General features: G+C 37.2%; 2 protein-coding genes and 1 long non-coding RNA gene across 4 annotated transcripts; 2 read left to right on the forward strand and 1 right to left on the reverse strand.

Annotated features, from left to right (window-relative positions):
* Positions 1-5,685: 5,685 nt before the first annotated feature.
* On the forward strand, positions 5,686-9,064 carry LOC110617114 (S-type anion channel SLAH2). The gene is made up of 6 exons (XM_021759724.2): positions 5,686-6,151; positions 6,535-6,721; positions 6,899-7,393; positions 7,502-8,272; positions 8,363-8,394; positions 8,486-9,064. The coding sequence occupies exons 2-6, from the start codon at positions 6,551-6,553 to the stop codon at positions 8,868-8,870; spliced, it is 1,854 nt and encodes a 617-aa protein (XP_021615416.1). The 5' UTR covers positions 5,686-6,151; positions 6,535-6,550; the 3' UTR covers positions 8,871-9,064.
* A 5,203-nt stretch (positions 9,065-14,267) lies between these two features.
* Positions 14,268-16,940, reverse strand: LOC110617098 (probable membrane-associated kinase regulator 6). 2 transcript variants are annotated; one of them, XM_021759706.2, is made up of 2 exons: positions 14,757-16,940; positions 14,268-14,627 (listed from the first exon to the last, which is right to left on the reverse strand). In XM_021759706.2, exons 1-2 carry the CDS (start codon positions 15,410-15,412, stop codon positions 14,615-14,617), a joined length of 669 nt encoding a protein of 222 aa, XP_021615398.1. In that variant the 5' UTR covers positions 15,413-16,940; the 3' UTR covers positions 14,268-14,614. The 2 variants fall into 2 exon arrangements, with proteins under 2 accessions (XP_021615398.1, XP_021615399.1); XM_021759707.2 differs by having other exon boundaries at positions 14,761-16,917.
* Positions 16,941-17,350: 410 nt separating this feature from the next.
* On the forward strand, positions 17,351-19,005 carry LOC122723822. The gene is made up of 3 exons (XR_006351021.1): positions 17,351-17,717; positions 17,805-17,907; positions 18,701-19,005. It is a non-coding gene; the product is annotated as an uncharacterized LOC122723822 (long non-coding RNA).
* Positions 19,006-19,303: the final 298 nt, after the last annotated feature.

Below are 19,303 nucleotides of genomic sequence, written 5' to 3' on the forward strand. Positions count from 1 at the left end.
CGGTTCCTCAGGTCCGAACCTACACAGGTGGACTCAAATGAGGGACCAAACATACATGAACATGACTCTAAAATACTCCCCAAAAACCCCCTAAAACATCCTGAAAACATCACATGAAAACATGCAAGAAAGGGCTGAACAGGGCACTTTCGGCGGCAGGTTCGGCGGCCGAAAGTCCCTGTGCAGCCGAAAGTCATGCAGGTTCGGCGGCACTTTCGGCGGCCGAACCTCCCAGACAGAGACGAACCTTGAGTTTCGGGGGCAGGCTTCGGCAGCCGAAACTGCCTCCACAAGGGGGTTCGGCGGCCGAAAGTCACTTCGGCGGCCGAACCTGAGTTTCTGCCGAAGGGCAGAAACTCGGCTCCCTTGTGTCCACAGCCTCCAAAATGCCTCAAAACATGCATAAACTTGTTTCTAAACATGCATACACATCATACAACACACTTAGGGGTCTCAAACTATGATATACCCCAACTACAACACTTCAAACACACAAACATCAACATACATTGTTCATCAAAGCATCAAAACCCATAAATTCATCAATAAGCTTAAACATGCATTCTACCCCATCAACTTGCATAAAACTTTCATAAAGCATAAGAGAAGCATAGATCGAAGCTTACCTCTTGAAGAAACGAGAGGAAAGGCGATCCTAGCTTGGAGATGGAGAGATTGAGCTCTTTGAACCTCCAAGTACCCAAAACTTGCTCTTAGCTCACAGATCTTCAAAAAGGAAGTTAAAACTCGTGAAAACCATGAAAGATCTAGGGAAAACATTCAAGATTGAGGGAGGAGCGGCGGAGACTCACCTTGGCCGACAATGGGAGAGAAAAAGCTCACCCGTGCGGACCAAAGGGACCCTTTTATATGTGGCTGGCCAGGCCACGTTCGGGGGCCGAATGTGCCTCCGTATCCATGCAACGTTCGGCGGCCGAACATAAGGTTCGGCGGCCGAACCTGCACTTCCCTCACTCATGCTTTCGGGGGCCTAACGTGCCTCCTAATCACATGCATGTTCGGCGGCCGAAAGTCAAGTTCGGCGGCCGAACCTGGGTTTTCCTTTAAGCTACATTCATGCAAAAACTCATTTAATTTCTTACTTAAAAACATGAAATACATGAAAACATTTCATAAAATCATAGTTTTACCCTTCTAGAGGTTTCCGACATCCGTGGTCCCACCGGACGGTAGGGATTCCGATACCGGAGTCTAGCCGGGTATTACAACAAAATAGTTCAAAAAATTCTTGTATCCTTGCCTGAAAGATATGAGGCGACCATTGCTTCATTAGAAAATACTAAAGATCTTACTAAAATCAGCTTGGCAGAGTTAGTAAGTTCACTGCAGGCACAAGAACAGAGGAGAATGATGCGACAAGAAGGATCTACTGAAGGAGTTTTGCAAGCCAAATGGCAGCAAAATTCTGGAGACAAAAACAAAAAGTGGAAAGGAAAGAAAGGAGCAGCAGGAGGTTCAGAAAAGGCAGCTGCCGGGGAAAACTCCAACACGAACAAAGGAGGTAAATATTCTCCTTGTCAACACTGTGGCAGGAAAAATCATCCTCATTACAAGTGTTGGAGAAAGCCTGACATGAGGTGTAGAAGATGTAACAAACTTGGGCACGCAGAGATAATTTGCAAAGAGAAGGAGTCTCAGCAGCAAGGTGATGCACAAGTTGTAACTCAACAAGAGCCAGAACAACTCTTTGTTGCTTCATGTTTTGCGTCAAAAACATCAAGCAAAAATTGGCTTGTTGATAGTGGTTGTACAAACCACATGACCAATTGTGAGGAGCTGTTCAGAGAGCTTGACAAATCAGCAAGCTCAAGGGTCAAAATTGGGAATGGAGAATTCATCACAGCTGAAGGAGAGGGGACGGTTGCCATTGAAAGCCCTACAGGTATAAAAATAATTTCTAAAGTTCTGTATGTTCTTGAAATTGACCATAATTTGCTAAGTGTGGGACAGTTACTGGAGAAAGGGTTCAAACTTTTGTTAGAAGATAGTATATGTCTGATTTTCGATCCAAGTGGTCAAGAACTTTTCAGAATCAAGATGCGGCAGAGAAGTTTTTCTTTGAATCCTTTGGAGGAGGAGCAAATGGCTTTTTCGTGTCAGCTCACTATTTCAGATACTTGGCATAAACGATTGGGGCACTTTCATCATCAAGCCTTGCTGTTCATGCAGCGAAATGATCTTGTTCGAGGTATGCCGAATCTGGGGAAACATTTTACAAGCTGCAAGACGTGTATGCTTGGGAAGCAAATCATATTTCCTTTCAGAACATCTATATGGAGAGCTACCAAGAGGTTACAGCTAATCCATACTGATTTATGTGGCCCACAATCAACTCCTTCGCTGAATGGCAGCAGGTATTACATAGTGTTTATTGATGATTTAACAAGAATGTGTTGGATATACTTCATGAAGTTTAAATCGGAGGTTGCTGGGATTTTCATGAAATTTAAAAATTGGATTGAAAATCAAAGCAGTTGCAGGATTCAGGTCATTAGATCTAATAATGGCACTGAATATACTTCAAAGAAATTCAATTTATTTTGCGAAGAAGCTGGAATTGAGCACCAGCTTACGGTTCCTTATTCTCCACAACAAAACGGAGTCAGTGAGAGGAAGAACAGAACTATTATGGAGATGGCTCGGTGTTTGTTACATGAGAAGAATCTTCCAAAAAAATTCTGGGCAGAAGCAGCAAATACTGCTGTTTTCTTGCTGAATAGGCTGCCTACAAGAGCAGTGGGAAAGAAGACTCTGTATGAAGCTTGGCATGGTGTCAAACCAGATTTGACTAATCTTAAAATTTTTGGTTCTCTTTGTTTTTCGCATGTTCCATAGGTTAAAAGAGACAAACTAGATGAGAAAGCTGAACAAGGAATTTTTATTGGCTATAGTTCAGTTTCTAAAGCCTACAGAATTTTTCAACCTCACACAGGGAAGGTTGTAACAAGCAGAGATGTTCAGTTTCTTAAACATGAACAGTGGGACTGGAATGAGAGCTCTCCAACTGAAGAGCAGATTGCACCTCTTGTTCCTGATGAATCAATTGATGATGTACCTGTAAGAGGAACGAGAACACTTTCAAATGTTTATCAAAGATGCAACGTTGCTGTTTTTAAACCAGCAAGTTATGAGGAAGCAAAAGCCGACAAAAATTGGGTGAAAGCAATGGAGGAGGAGCTGGCTATGATTGAAAAAAATCAAACTTGGGTGCTAGTCGAAAGACCTCAAGATAGAAAAGTGATTGGGGTGAAATGGGTATTCAGAACAAAATTAAATCCTGATGGCTTATTGAACAAGCATAAAGCGAGGCTAGTGGTGAAGGGCTATGCACAAATTTGGGGAGTAGACTTCTCTGAAACTTTTGCTCCAGTCGCAAGGCTGGACACAATCAGAATTTTGTTGGCGCTAGCAGCGCAACAAGGTTGGAAACTTTTCCAGCTTGACGTGAAGTCGGCTTTTTTGAATGGTACATTGTAGGAAAATTTTTTGTTGAACAGCCAGATGGTTTCACTGTGCCGGGACATGAGGAGAAGGTTTGCTTGTTAAAGAAAGCTCTTTACGGGCTAAAACAAGCTCCACGAGCTTGGTACAACAGAATAGATGATTATTTGCTGTATTTGGGCTTTGAAAAAAGTTTGAGTGAATCAACTTTGTATGTTAAAAAAGCTGGTTCTGAAATTGTAATCATCTCTCTCTATGCAGATGATTTACTTGTAACAGGTAACTTTGTTGTGAAGATTCAAGAATTCAAGCAGGAGATGATGAAGGTCTTTGATATGACAGATCTTGGAGAGATGAATTACTTTCTCGGAATGGAAGTAAAACAAGCCCAGAACGAAGTTTTTATATGCCAACAGAAATACTTGAAGGAAATTCTGAAGCGTTTCAGAATGGATGAGTGCAAAAGTGTGAATACTCCGATGAATCAAAAAGAGAAGTTGCAGAAAGAAGATGGAGCTGAACGTGTTGATGAAGGGGTGTATAGAAGCTTGATCGGATGTTTAATGTATCTTACAGCAACAAGACCTGACATCTTGTATCCTGTAAGTGTCTTATCAAGGTTTCTGAATTGTGCCAGCAAAATACACATGATGGCAGCTAAACGTATGGTTAGATATCTCAAAGGAACTCAAAGTTATGGCGTAAAGTTCAGCAAAAGTCAGAATTTTAAGCTTCATGGATTTTCTGACAGTGATTGGACAAGGTCCTTTGATGATATGAAAAGCACCTCTGGTTACTGTTTTACCTTTGGGTCAGGGTGTTTTTCGTGGTGTTCCAAGAAACAAGAGATTGTGGCACAATCAACAGCAGAAGCTGAGTTTGTAGCAGTAACGACTGCGGCTAATCAAGCACTGTGGCTTAGGAAGATTGTGGTAGATTTGCAGCTGAAAGAAGTTGACAGCACTGTGATTTTTGTAGATAATCAGGCTGCCATAGCTATATCTCAAAATCCAGTGTTTCATGGGAGAACCAAGCATTTTAATATTAAGTTTTATTACTTAAGAGAGGTCCAGAAGAATGGTGAAGTGATGTTGGTGCACTGCAACACAGAAAGTCAGATTGCAGATATATTTACGAAGGCACTTCATGTTAACAGATTTGAGCTTCTTAGGGAGAAGCTGGGAGTTTGCAGTTCCTGATCCAGGAGGAGAATGTTGGCAGATGTATCAGGACCTTTTCCACAATAAACTTGGTCTTTCCATTGTCCTAGTCTTTAGCTATTTTTTAGCAAGATATTTTATTTTTATTTTTCTGTTGAGCAAGAAGTGGCGGTAGTGATCACTGTGTTTTAGCTTTTCTGTTTTTTTGCTGTAACTATAGAATTTCCAGTTTTGAAATTCAAGATGAAAATATAACTTTTCCAATTCTAAAATACATCAGTTAAATGTAATTTTTGACAGTATATTTATTACTTTTAAATATTAAATTATCAGCATTTACAGATTTAATTTGAATACTTTAAATTTAAATACTTAAATTTGAAAATTTTCAAGTTTTACTCTCATAATCTCTAATTTTTATTTTAAAAAAATATATTAAATCGTCATATGTGTTTTTTGACATTTTATTCATTTAATTGACAAAGGTGAGAGACTTGAGGTTGGAAGAAATTACATATAAAAAAATAATTTAACGAAAGATATTTAATTATTTTAAATTTTTATAAAGAGGATAAAAAAAACTATTTTTCTATAAAAAAAAAGAATAAAAAAAATTAATTATTTCATAATAACTTTAAGAATGATATCAAATTAACCTGATATTTTATTTTCTACAATAATTTATTCTTTTACTCAAATTTCATGCTTTGCATGCTAAAAAGAATATTTACGTTTTTTTTTATATAGAAAAAAAATTATATTTTAATTAAGAGGAGAGTTCTCTTTGTACATATGTAACATCATTCATAATCATATAAATTTTATTCTTCAATAATTCAAGGAGAAAATATAAAATTTTTAGCATTATATATTATTTTATTGCATAAAAATATATTTTATAATTGCCTAAAAAGGATCGACAAAAAATAATTTGACTTAAAAAGGTGGTACTTTGCTTTTTGAAATGTCCATATAAATGTTATAGTTATTTTCCTTAAATATATATTTAAGTTGTTGCTTCTACTGTATGTTTCACACGTGGGCCGCCATTTGCTGGTTTGTCGTTTATAAATGAATTTGAAATTCCGACAATGTCGCAACGTTAGCTGGAATTTGCATTTTATTTTGTTTTCTCTTTCCTTCTGATTGTTTAATTTGTTTTCTGCATGAAAATGTCATATATTATATATTATCATCCTCATAAAAAAAGCAGCGTTGCTTATATCACACAAAGGTCAGTTGACTTGATGGTTAAATGCCCGCCGTCGACATTGCTTCCTATCGCCCAAAGACGTGTGTTAGTTGTACTTACTTATTTGACCTTTCTTGTCAGTGTGATCTGGTTCTGAGTTTTCAGGAGGGCCAGAACTCAGAACTAAGAGGAGAAATACATAGACTTTCTTTGTTTTGGAGCTCTGCTTAAACACTGCTTTTGTGTTAATTACCTTCTGTTTGCTTGAGAAATTAATCTCCTATCAGTGCTTACAAATCTTGCCTTCATCAGCTGTAAGAGATTTATTAAGTCGGAGGTGAGTTTACATTAATTCTTCATTTTTCTTTTTTTGATTTCTGTCATTTTTCAAGTTTTATGGTTGAAAATGCCTTGGTTCATAGTACAATCTGATAGTCTTCTTCCTGTGCCAATAAGGTGGTCTTAGTCACTAGATGACTCAAGACATCCCCATTTATTATTTTTCAGTTATGAAGGGGAACGATCTTTCAGTTTTGAATAATAATGTTTCGACTCTGCAATTCTTTCTTTCATTTTTCATTTGCGACTTGCGATGCTGGCTAATTTTTATGTGATTATGGAGAAGAACATTAAGGAATTTGACAATCTGGGATGGAAAAAGATAAGCAATTATGATTGTGAAACTTTGCTAATTGTGAAACTTCACCAACTCACCTTCAGGTAAAGCTGTTTTAGAATGGAAATCCTAGAATTAGCAAAGCACGAAGAATCCATTCCAACACTCATCAAATACATATCATCAAAAGAAGTGAGCGGCTTCGATAGCATTGATAGCAGCAGTAGCTTTAATACTCATCACAGCCAACCAAGTGGCAGTGATTCTCATCCTATCACTTCATCAGCTGTGGTATGTTTTCTTGTACATTCATCATCGTCCTTCTGCAATAGATTAAGTGAACTTAGTCCGATTCTGGATGAAATGCTCGTGCGTTTGTGTTAAATTTCTTCTCCATTGGCAAGAAATTAGAAAAAAAAAAAAATCCTATAATTTGTTAAAGCATAACACTTATCTTATTCAAAACAGGGACTTGAAACTATTGCTTCTGAGAACAGCTCTGTCAAATTTCAACCCATCAACGATCTAAGGACTTGTTCTGTTTCCATCAGCATGCCAACTTCTCCAAGGGGAAGCAGCTCAGAGATCAATGAAAAAGCTCGTTTTGAAGATAATGAAGAAACAAGTTTCGGCAATGGGATTTCGGTTTCTTCTGCTGAATCTATGGCTGCCAGGTCGCAAAACAAACAAATAAAGTTCCATTCTCAGCCAATGCCAAAGGGATGTGCAGTTGAGTTGGGCGTCAATGTTACAAACTCTCATCACAATCAAAAATTGAAGGATAAAAGATATGATTCCTTCAAAACATGGTCTGGGAAACTTGAGAGGCAGATATCGCACTTACGAGGGAAGCCACAAGAACCTTCACCAGAGAATTCTGTGGAGCATAGAGTTGATAAGGATGCTTTACCTGTGGATCGATACTATGATGCATTGGAAGGGCCTGAGTTGGAGAACCTTAGAGTAAGTGCTTAGCTTCCTCCGATCTTTTTCATGTGATTTTTGTTCGATCCGAATGTAACTTTTTATTTTTCTGACATTGAATTATCATTTCTGTTGCTAATTCCATAGGCCTCAGAAGAAATAGTGCTCCCAGATGACAAGAAATGGCCGTTTCTTCTTCGTTATCCTATCTCATCATTTGGTATTTGTCTTGGCATTAGCAGCCAAGCAATCATGTGGAAAACTCTGGCCACCTCTGCATCCATAAAATTTCTCCACATTAGCCAGAATGTAAATCTTGTACTATGGTGCATCTCTCTTGCTCTTGTAGCCATTGTAGCTTCCGTCTATCTTCTCAAATTAATTCTCTACTTTGAAGCAGTTCGTCGTGAATACTACCATCCAATCCGTGTCAATTTCTTCTTTGCTCCATGGATAGCCCTTCTGTTCTTAGCACTTGGAGTTCCTCCTTCACTTGCCAACAACCTGAACAGTGTCCTTTGGTACATTCTCATGACTCCAATCCTCTGTCTTGAGCTTAAGATCTATGGACAATGGATGTCTGGAGGACAAAGGAGGCTTTCAAGAGTAGCAAATCCTTCGAATCATCTGTCAGTTGTAGGGAATTTTGTCGGCGCATTGTTGGGTGCATCAATGGGGCTAAAAGAAGGACCTATTTTCTTCTTTGCTGTTGGGTTGGCTCACTACACAGTCCTATTTGTAACCCTCTACCAGAGACTTCCAACCAATGAAACTCTTCCAAAGGAGCTCCATCCAGTATTCTTTCTGTTTGTTGCAGCTCCGAGTGTTGCTTCCATGGCTTGGGCAAAAATTCAAGGCTCCTTTGATTATGGCTCGCGGATTGCTTACTTCATTGCCGTGTTTCTTTACTTCTCACTGGTTAGTCTCCGCCGCTTAAATTAAACTTCACCATTTGAAAACCATTGGATCTGTTTGCTAATCATGTTTCTCTGTTGTGTAATTCTTCAGGCAGTTCGTATTAATTTTTTCCGAGGATTTAAGTAAGTTTCTGACGTTTGAAGCTGTTTTCCTATCCATTTATTAACTATCCTCTTCTGTAGGAGTCTTACTCTCACCACTCATGCTTTACAGGTTCTCATTGGCTTGGTGGGCTTACACTTTCCCAATGACTGGAGCAGCCATTGCAACTATTAAGTACTCAAATGAAGTCACCAACATAGTAACTCAAACTCTTGCTGTTATACTCTGTGTCATTTCCACATTCATAGTCACAGCTCTGCTTGTAACCACAATACTGCATGCCTTTGTGCTCCGAGACCTCTTCCCCAATGACATAGCCATTGCCATTAGCGAGAGGAGAACAAAACATCATCATCATCATCATCATCATAACAAGAAGTGGTTCCATCGAAGACTTGGAAGCTTGGAGAATAAAGAGATAGAAAATTACTTGAAGTATGCAACCTCAGACATAGAAGCTTCTATAAACCCTCCTAGCTCAGATGGTAGTAAATAAGCAAAGAATGTGTTATGAGGAAGTCCTTGCCATTGTTTCTGAATCTTCAGGCTAGCTCCCTAGCCCTATGCATGCGAGGAACACGAAATTAACCTAGGAGAGTTCCAGTGAGCATGTGTTTACAGGAACTGAAGATTTACTTGGTGAGGCTGCGTATATTGTATCAGTGTGAAAAATAAATAAACAAATTATACTCATAAATTTTCTCTATAGCTTATAGCCTAAACAAAGACCTCCAACTTCCCAAAAATTATCTCACCTTTTTTTTTCCTTTTTTAAAATTAACTCCACTAAAATTTATCTAATATACCCACTAAAAGATTATTAATTATCTCTTAAATAATGTAAAATTTGATAGTATCATATATTAAAAACTTTATAATTATTAAAAATATTCATTCAAAAACTTGTTAATTATATTTAACACGCACTTAATTTCAAAATATTTATATTTTAATATTCTAGAATTTATTAATATTTATGTGTAATATATACATATACACACAGAAACGACAGCCGGATTGCAGCTAAACGACTACAGATCTGGTTGTCGAACCAGATTTTGATTAAAAATATCGTAGGTTTTTAAAGCTGTTCAATAAATGGGCCGGACTAAATCGAGCCTCAAATCCTTATCTAAACATGACCAAAATGGGCTCGGTCTGTAGACCAGATTCGGACTTCAAATCAAAAGGGTCTATGAGTCTATCTTTGCCTCCTCGTTTACGATCAATCGCTTCGCTTTTAAACGACTTGTCGTTGCTATTGAATTACCTCCCGTTGCGAGAGGAGACCCAACTGAGAGTCTGATTCACAAGGACAATAAGGCTGAGCGTCGAGGCTCATTCATGGCCGACCCAATAGCATCGTAGCTTTTATTTCCTAGTAGTAATTAGACAAGTATAAAAGGTATCATTTACTAAGAAGCATGCTTTTGTTAAAAAATAGAAAATTGTTGAAAACCGAACAACTCGGCTGATATGGACCCCGCCCTCCACCTAATCAGTACGTGTGTAGAATGGCAAAAGTTGATATGAAGCATCCATTTTCCTGAAGCTTTTAACAGTGACCTAAGTCTGAATTCATCCGACATACGGCATGAAATGAGGCCTCGGTCCCCCTACTCCTCTGTTTGTTTCAATCAGTTCTTGACTTGTTCCACATAATCCTCCAAACCCTTTTACTTGGTCCTGAAGTTTCCATCATGATTATCGAGATGAGTTCTTTTTAAATCAGTTACTAAATTCCATGTCTTGTGTACGTGTTGTTTCTTTTTTACTTTGGTCGGACATTTTGTCTCATTTGCAAGGAACAAGTTACTGATGAACCCTAAGCTTGATATGATGAGTTTCCAGATCAAAATCCTTGTTTCCTAAATATTATGAGGACATAATTGCAGAAGCTGGAAAGCACACACCTATATCCTCATCCTGAAGCTTCTCCAAGCAATGACATGGAGTGCTACAGTGATTGAAGAATCCATAGTAGCGACAAGCAGCATGAATGAGGTTACGGTCCCCCACAACTAGATATAGATAGCTACAAAAGGAAAACAAAACCCATAAAAGCTACACTTGGTTATTGCTGCTTCTGTGGAGAAACACGAAAAATACCAACGAGGAAGACAAAAAGTCTGTAAATATAAACACAAACTCAATGTCATCTTACTTTGGCACTTCTCCTAGCACAGTTTATCACTGTCTCCTTATCCTGCTTTTTCGCATGTGATTAACTTCTCATTCTGAGCCATTTCTGATCTTCCTTCTTCAATGGCTTAAATTTGGCCACCCATGCTTGGTTTACGTTTCTTGGAAAACCCTTTAATTTTGGACCCCATTCTGAGGGGACCAGGAAAATTCCCTCTTCTTCCTTTGTATTGGATGGACTGAAAACTGTAATAATCAAGTTACACTTTTAGACTTGTAGATGTAATCAGCAGCCACTCATGGCAGTGAAATTCAGAAAGAGAGACAGACTCGTACGTAGCAAAATCATGTCCCTGCGATTCCTGTCTACCTATTAGTGTGAGTTCGGGTTTTCCTTGATAATTCCCAACATTCAATAATTATCAGTCCAAGCATCTAACTCCTAGCTTTGGTTGATTATAAAACGATATAAAAAGAAAAGCAGGCTAATCATAGAACACAGCAGTCAACCGTACGCTACAACTGCTGCAAAGATAGGGGAACAAAACGAGTTGAAAACCATGATTATGTTCTTAAAATCTGAGAATTTTAGTATGTGAAATGCTTGAGGGGTCTACCATACAACGAATACTCATGAAAGTACGGCCAAAGCATACAGTTGTTTTGTTTGGGTGGAGGGAAATGGAGAGAAGGAGAAAAGAAAATAAATTTAATTTCAATTTTCTTGTTTGGACATTAAATAGAGGAGAGAAAAGAGGGAAATGGAGTGAAATGAGGGGAATAGATATTTCTCGACTCTTTATTTTTAATCTAAAATATTTATCCCCAATTTGGTGGGAATTGGGGAGAAATGAAGAGATATGAATGTTAATAGATTTAAAATGCTTAAATACTCTCTTCTAAAGCTCTCTTTTTTTTTTTCTTTTAACTTGTAAGTGTATAATAGTCATTTAACGTACTTTTGTCTAAGAGAGAAATTGCATTTCTCCCTTATCTTAAGAGTTTATCCAAACAAAGTAAATTAAATTAAATGTTCATTCTATTCTTTTTTCTTCATTTCTGCTCTTAATTTTTCTTCATTTCCCAAAGCACCATGGAGTTTGAGTTTCCCAGAATTGAATCATATTGTCACAGCCGATTTTGATTCACTGCGCTCATATGGCACTTGACCAGACCCCTACTAGATTATAGTCTGCCAAGTTCAACCTATTGAGTAGTCTTGCCACGCTGATTGGTTTCACCCTATCTTGAGCTCATTAGGGGAGCGGCTCCAGCCCTCGACCAATGTATGCAGATATGATAATTCCATCCACAAAGGCCCTTGCGAGTAGTCCTCACTCAATCTTCACGACAACATCTTCCCCAATATAGTGTTGCACATCTTTAACATTTATTGATGTGACAACTAAAAGTCTAATTATATTGAAAAGCTCTTGTAATATGTACTGCCAATCTTCTAGTGAAATATACTTTCTCTTTGTGTACTTCTCTTCTTTATTGCAAGTGTGTGATTTTCCTAATTCGTCCCTTGTGTTACAGTTTGGTCGTTTAGGTTTACTTGTGTTAGTTTTGGGAGAGATCAACCTCGCAAGTGCCGTACGTCGACGAACTAAAAAGTCTTGTAGCGTGACACATGATATCAAAGTGAAGGTGGGCTTCCGCATGACACACATTGCTAATCCTGGAAAAATAGAGGAGTTGGAAGAGTTGTCTTTCCTAGTGTGGGTGACCCAGCAAAATAACTACGTAAGTAATTGAGTTGAGTTTCGTTGGTAGAGTGGAGCAAGGATTGATTGTGCATGCACTAAGGTGTTATATCGGACTCATTGAGTGAATGTAGTATCCAGAGCAAGTTGCGGGGCAGATGTATGAGTGAGGATCGGGTTCCTCGGGTGCCTTAAAGGTGGAGCAAAGCCATGAAAGTTTGCATTCCGATGGGAATGGGACGTCTCCTTTGACTCATTGCGCTTGTAGCTTGAGTGGAGGAGAGTCACTTCGGAGAAATAATACTAAGATCAAAGCGCTTAAATGCTAACATGCTCGAGGGTGAGTATGATTTGTGTGGAGAAGAGCTATCACGTCCATAAATTTAGGGATGTGCAACACCATGCTGGGGAAGATGTTGTCGTGAAGATTGGGTGGGGAGTGCTCGAAAGGATCCTTGTGTGTGAAATTATCATTTCTGTATATACTGGTCGGCAGCAGAAGCCTCTCCCTTGATGAGCTCAAATCTAGGCAAAACCAGTCAGCGTAGCAAGATTACTCAATAAGCTGAACTTTGCGGGTTATAATCTCGAAGGGGTCTGGCCCTGTGCCGCATGAGTGCAATAAGTCAAAAACTCTAATTGTTCGCTTTCACTGTAAGTTTCTTTACTCAGTTCATACTCTGACAATACACAAGAAAAGAATGGAAGCTTTCAGAACTCCTAGCAGCTGCATTTTAGCCAAATGGATAATTAGAATAAAAGAAATGAATCTCTCTGTTTATCATTGGTGGGAAAAAATTAATTAAAAAAAAAAAAGGAAGCTAAGAAATTAGCTGAATAAATGAGACGTGAAGATGAGTATTTTTTATTAGTTGTATCAACTTGTTCCATTCCATTGTTAGATAACCTGCTTGCAGGGACATTTTATCAAATACTTGGTGTGGATAAGTTTCTCATCCAAAATACTTCCGTGTCTTCTCAGAGGGAATCAAGTACTTTGCCTAAATGTTTTGATAATAATGTACATGCAAAGAACCAGACCAGTTGTCATCAGTCTTTGACTAAGTAAACAGATACCTAACTTCCCTTAGTATAACAAATTGTTGAGAAACAGCATGTGATATGATTTCAATTGTTTATTTATAAAAAAAAAAAAAAAAGAAAAAGAAAAAAACAAGGAAAGACTGGTGTGTGAGAAATAAAAGAAGTTTTATTACCTTCCCAATAGTTACATTAGACTTGGCCATGATTGAGTTTGAAATAAGTGGTGCAATTTAAAATTAGAATTGAATTGAAGCAGATGAAATTATTTTAACTAAAATCAGCCTATAATTACACAAAAACCGAATGATTCCATTTCTTTTTCTTTTGTCATTTTAAAGTAAAAAAGGATTGACAAATTCCAACAGAACTGGAATTAATTAAATCAAAATTGAAGGGACCTTGCATTTTCGATTTTCAACCCCTCTTGAATTTTTTATCAGAATCATTTCAACCCAAAATCGGCCCTATCTGGTGCCTCCAAAAATTACAGGTAAAAGGAGAACTACTGGGTAATATTTAAATTAAGAATTGCGTTTTAAATTATTCATAGTCAGAGTTAAACGGTAGCGTACTAGTTGAATTGATATGTACCATAGGGCAGGTAGTTTTATATATTTTTCATATGAAAATTTAAGTAATTTCCTGAATATATCAAATAATATTTGTTTTCATTCAAATTTTATAATCAGTTACTTTCCATAAGTTACAGAACAGTACAGCCAATGCGAAATCAATTTCACCAATTTAGTACAGCTCAGAAAATGTAGGATTAATTAATTGCTCAAAAAAAGGGAGGGATTTCTCCAAGCCATTGCCATTTTCAACGAGTTGGCTACCAGGACTTAACAGGATGAAGAATTTCTAAGTATCTTTTCTAGTGGTTAAGGAAACTGATTAGAATTTCCATCAATTACAAGTTTTAATAGTTGAATTTTTTTTTTTAAAAAAAAAAGATGACCTAAGGAACTCTGTAACAATAGTAGAAAATAATGGAGATGCTGTGGATAAAATGATCTTGATCTCATTAATAAAGCTTTACAGATATAAGGGAGAGAATCTTTGTAGTTAATACCTTTTCCTCTCCAAAAGAAAAAGACAAAAGCAAAATTTAATTTGTCTTCAATTCTTTTTCTCCCTCAGCTGGCAACAATTTCCATGGCCGACCATCCACACAGTTGCATCTCACATCATCAACCTAACTTAAAATTATCCTCACAGAAAAAGAGAAGGAAAAGGAAAAGTGGCTTCTGATCTTTCTTTATTCCTCTCGTCTTCTGTCTTCCCATGTGATTATGGACATTTCTCATTTCTTTTCTCTTCTTCTTTTTGTATAATTGTCTCAAAACTCTCAATTTATTTTCCTGAAAATCACACAGCAATAAAGATTATCAGAAGCTGATAGCTTGTACAAAATCACTATAATTAAAACAGTGATAAATGGATTGAGTATATCATTTTGATGAAACATAAGTAATTAAGAGAAGATATACTTGCCAATGGATCTTTTGCAATGAAGAACTGCTTCATAAATTGAGCTCTCAGAGTCACAGGACCTCCGCCAGTCATCAACAGAGTAAGCTACGCTTATTCTTGGAGATGTTTCTGATGAATATAACCAACTCTTCGCTACCTGCACTTTCTTATCATTTTCAGCTCTAGAACTTGACCTGTGACCTCGAATTCTTCTATACAATGGCCTGAGAAAATCAAAGTACTTGTGAAATATTCGCTTTGATAATGTCCGGCACCTTCTCAATGAAGGACAACGAGCTTTCATAGCTGAAACTGCAACTTCTGGTGCATGTGAAGAGGCTGGAAAGTCTGAGCTTGAATCTGAGACCTCACAATTCTCAATTTTCAATGGATCAACAAAAAGAGGCATGACATATCCATTGGAAAAAAGCTCATCAGCATGAACAACAGTAAGAGGAGATTGTGAAATGGGGAAATCAAATTTGAAGTCCTGAGAATTTCTAAAGAATCTTTTAGAGGGAGGCATTTTTGGGTCCATCTCAATGAAGGAAGCATCATCGGATGCATCAAGAGAGGCCCTAAGGGAATTGTCCAGGCTTTCAAGAGATGGTTTCAGATTTACTAGCCAGCTATATGAAAAGCTCTCAATAGAAAGAGGCTGGGAAGTTTCCATGGAAGATACTCCAGCAAGATATGTAAGGGAAGAAAAAAGACAAGATTAAAACAAAAATGAGAGAGAGAGAGAGATACAGAGAATGGATTAGCAAAGGCCCTCCACCTAGAGAATATCTCTAAAGCACATATATATACCACAATATATGTCCTCTTTCTAACAATTGGGTATGTGGCTATTTCACAAGAGAATGGATTTTAATATTTGAAATAGAGAAAAAGGGGAAAAGAAACAGAAATATTTGCCCCCACAATCACCCATTATGTATTGTTGCATCACCCTTTTACCCCACTTGTCGCTTATTCATGTATATATTTTCCAAACTTCACAGAGAAGATGAATTCTCTTTACAATGCAATAACAAAAAATAAAAGTTAAGGAAAAGGTTCATGCATATTCCATTGTTTGAACAAAATAACGAACAGAGACCGAAAGAGAGGAAACTAAATAAAATAAAGCAGCCAAAGTCCTATGTTTTTAAATGTCTAACGAGCCCATCTTCCAGAAATGGGAATTAAAGCAATTGGTGGACAATCAGCATATAGGGGAAGCAGGTTCATGCACCCTATTGTTTAACCAAGATGCTGCTGAAGCTAGAACAAAGGGAGTACATCCAATCTAATACTTTTGAATGTTTCTCATGAACTTCACGTATTCTACACATTCTAGACAAAATTGTTGATCTCACTTGGGTTGCTTTAATTTTGTCCCCATCTTTACATAAATCATGATTCTGATGCATACATCCTAACTGCAACAAACAGCACAAGATTCAAATTAAATGATAAAGTACTTTATTTGAAGATAATAAAATGTGCAAGCCTCCTCTACAAATAGATAAGATTAACAAATGTGAGCAGGTTTCTTTATGTTTTTAATAACATAATAATACTCTATCAAGTGCAAGTAGATAAAATTAACAACTATGAGCAGGTTTCTATATGGTTTTAATATCCTATTGAGACCCTAAATCTGAAAGATAAAAATAGTGCCCACCAACAGCATGAAAAAAGAAATCAGAGAGACAATATGTCCCAAGAGTCTATCCATTTCATACAGTCATAAAACATCTAATAATTTTCTGAGCTACGGGATGAAGGTTTAAATTCCAGATTTTCAAATTTCATAATGGATTGGAAATTCCAGATGTAAATTCCACCTAATAAAACGATTTATGTGGGAAATTAAGACTCAGAATGTGTGCCAGATCTTACATTCTTTCTAGGGAGGAAGAAAGCTTGGGTTAAACAAAAGAAAATGTAATATCAATAATATTAACAAAATTCATTCAAGAAAACAGTATTTACAGTCTTCATTCATTCACTACAACACCAAGACAAATTCATTTGGATACCAGATATAAATTCCATTATGCACTCCTCGGTACAGAAAATAGACAATATCAAATGATACCTATACCCATACGTAGCAACATTTTTGTCCTTGAATAAGTTAATCAGATGCATTCAAAATCTCAGAGAAAAATGAAGGAAAAGAAAAATATCACTAAGTTCTTCTGGTGTAGAAATTTCAGGCTTTTCCATCCACTAACAGTCCGAGTGGTGGTGAATTGGAATCTTCTCAAAACTTAAATGCTTTGGTCCTTTTCGAAAGTAATGTCCTTTTCATTCAAACCATAACTTATAATTGTTTATGTACAACCTTGAAAAAACAAAAATAGCAGACAAGGGTCCCCCAGGGATGTCGGAGAATGAAATAGACAATGACCAAGGTTTGTGGGACAAAAGCCTAAACAGAAAATGACTTGAAACCGATTGGTCCCCCAGTAGCATCTCCTCAAGGACATTGGACAATTGTTAAAGCATCCGGCTTTCAAGAAGAGAGTAGTTGAATTTTAAACAGATGCTTCTAGAGAAAGATTCTGTTATAACCTAGGAAAAGCAAGTCTCAGTTTACTACATCAGAGGAACACGTACTGCTAATTTGCTATTGAATTCTATAAAACTTCTCACTCCAAAAGAAGCTTAACATATTCCTCACGGGGACAAATGTTAAATTTACAGACAAATCTATCTAATATTTGTATATATGGCTAAACTCTAGCGTCGAAATTTTTAGTTTCTGATAGAATCTCCATCGGAATCCAGAATCTCAAAACTGAAATTCTTAGAAGGGTAAAATAGGGTTTTTATAAAATGAATTTTAAGTTTTTCTTGATGTGTTTTAATAAATAAACAAAAAAGAGTTTTATAAAGGTTTTAAGGTTCGGCCGCCGAACCTTCAAGTTCGATCGCCGAAGGTGGCTTCTCCAGCCACCTAACTCTTTCTCCATTTCCGGGCAGAGGTGAGTCCATGCACTATCTTTGATATTTTTGTGGAGTTTTTTTTAAATCTCTTAAAGAATTCACGAGTTTCTACTTTTGTTTTGAAGATTGAGTTGTATTTCAAAGTTCTAGCTTTTGGGACCTTCGGAGCTCATCTCTCCATCTCCTAAACCCTCCCTTGCTTGCTGTCATTTTCGTGTTCTTCAAGAGGTAAGTTCAATCCTTGCTTTTCTTCTGTTTTCTAAAAGTTTTCAGCAAGTTTTGTAGGTGTTTAAGGGGTTGTTGATGCATGTAAGACCTTTTCTATGCTTTTGAGTTTGAAATTTTGTTATTGAGTGACAAAGGATTCTTCTTGTGTTGTTGATTGATGCATGTTGAGTTTAGGTCAATTTTAGGTGTTCCTATTGCATGTTAAGTGTGTATGGTTGTTTTAAACTTCTGCATGTATGTTTGGAAACCATTTTGGGGTTGTATGTTTAGGGTAGAATCGGGTTCTGCCTTGCTGGAGAACCCAGGTTCGGCCGCCGAATCAATGTTCGGCCACCAAACCTGCCTGTGGAGGCAACTTTTAGGCTGCCAAACTTGCCTCTGAAGGTTTTGATCTTCGGATCTATGAGAGACCTTCGGCCGCCGAACCTGCTGCGAAAGTCCCCTGCCCAGCCTTTTCAGCTCGTTTCCTCCGTGTGTTCTTGTGTGTTTATAGGGGTTTTTTGGAGGTTGTTTTAAGCGTTGTAAAAGTTATGTTTGGTCCATCTGTGCAAAATCGAACTTGGAAGACCAAAGAGTCTTGCAGTGAGATGATTGCTTCAGTATTAGGCGAGCGTCAGCTAGAGATGAGTAGAACTAAACTGAATCATTATTTAAAGAAATCAAACTTTTTAAACATGCTCATGCATCACGAATGCCATATATATACAATTAGGTTGTTTTGCATTAGAATTCATGAATATGATGTATTGCATAATTTATTATTGTTGTGGATGAATGTTGGATGATGCATTAGCCCTCGAATATGTTATGATGGATACGGAAGTCCAAGTCGAGACCCATTCTACGCCATTGGCAATATGTAAGAGAAAGTTCAGATCGAGACCCATTCTACGCTCCTGGCAATATGTAAGAGAAAGTTCAGATCGAGACCCATTCTACGCTCCTGGCACTATGGATATATTATGTTATGTTTATGGATATATTATGTTTAAGAGGAAGTCTTGAAGAGCACTAATCGTGGGCTAACACTATTGGAATCTGGAAAGCGTTATTGGTGACAAGTCCATTTTGATGTGAATTGTTGTGTTGTGACGCATTCATATGATCATATATTTTATTGAACTTTTTTTTTATATTCTGCTCCCTAGACTCTTGTAGTTTATCCTTTTCCCTTAATCCCAGATTTGTAGGATCAGAGTTAGCTCGGGAAGTTGACTGAGTTACTGGTATAATCTGTTGTAATATTATAGTTGTGGACATGTATTAATTTATAGATTAAAATTGTGTTTTGCCCGTATTCTTCCTTGTAATCCCTGTTTTATGATCTTTTTATGTAAAAGTTTTTAAATATAAGTTTATATTTGAACCGAACTTGAGGCATGTTATGTTGACCATA

The sequence above is a fragment of the Manihot esculenta genome, chromosome 6 (genome assembly GCF_001659605.2).
Source record: "Manihot esculenta cultivar AM560-2 chromosome 6, M.esculenta_v8, whole genome shotgun sequence".
NCBI classification, from domain to species: Eukaryota; Viridiplantae; Streptophyta; class Magnoliopsida; order Malpighiales; family Euphorbiaceae; genus Manihot; species Manihot esculenta.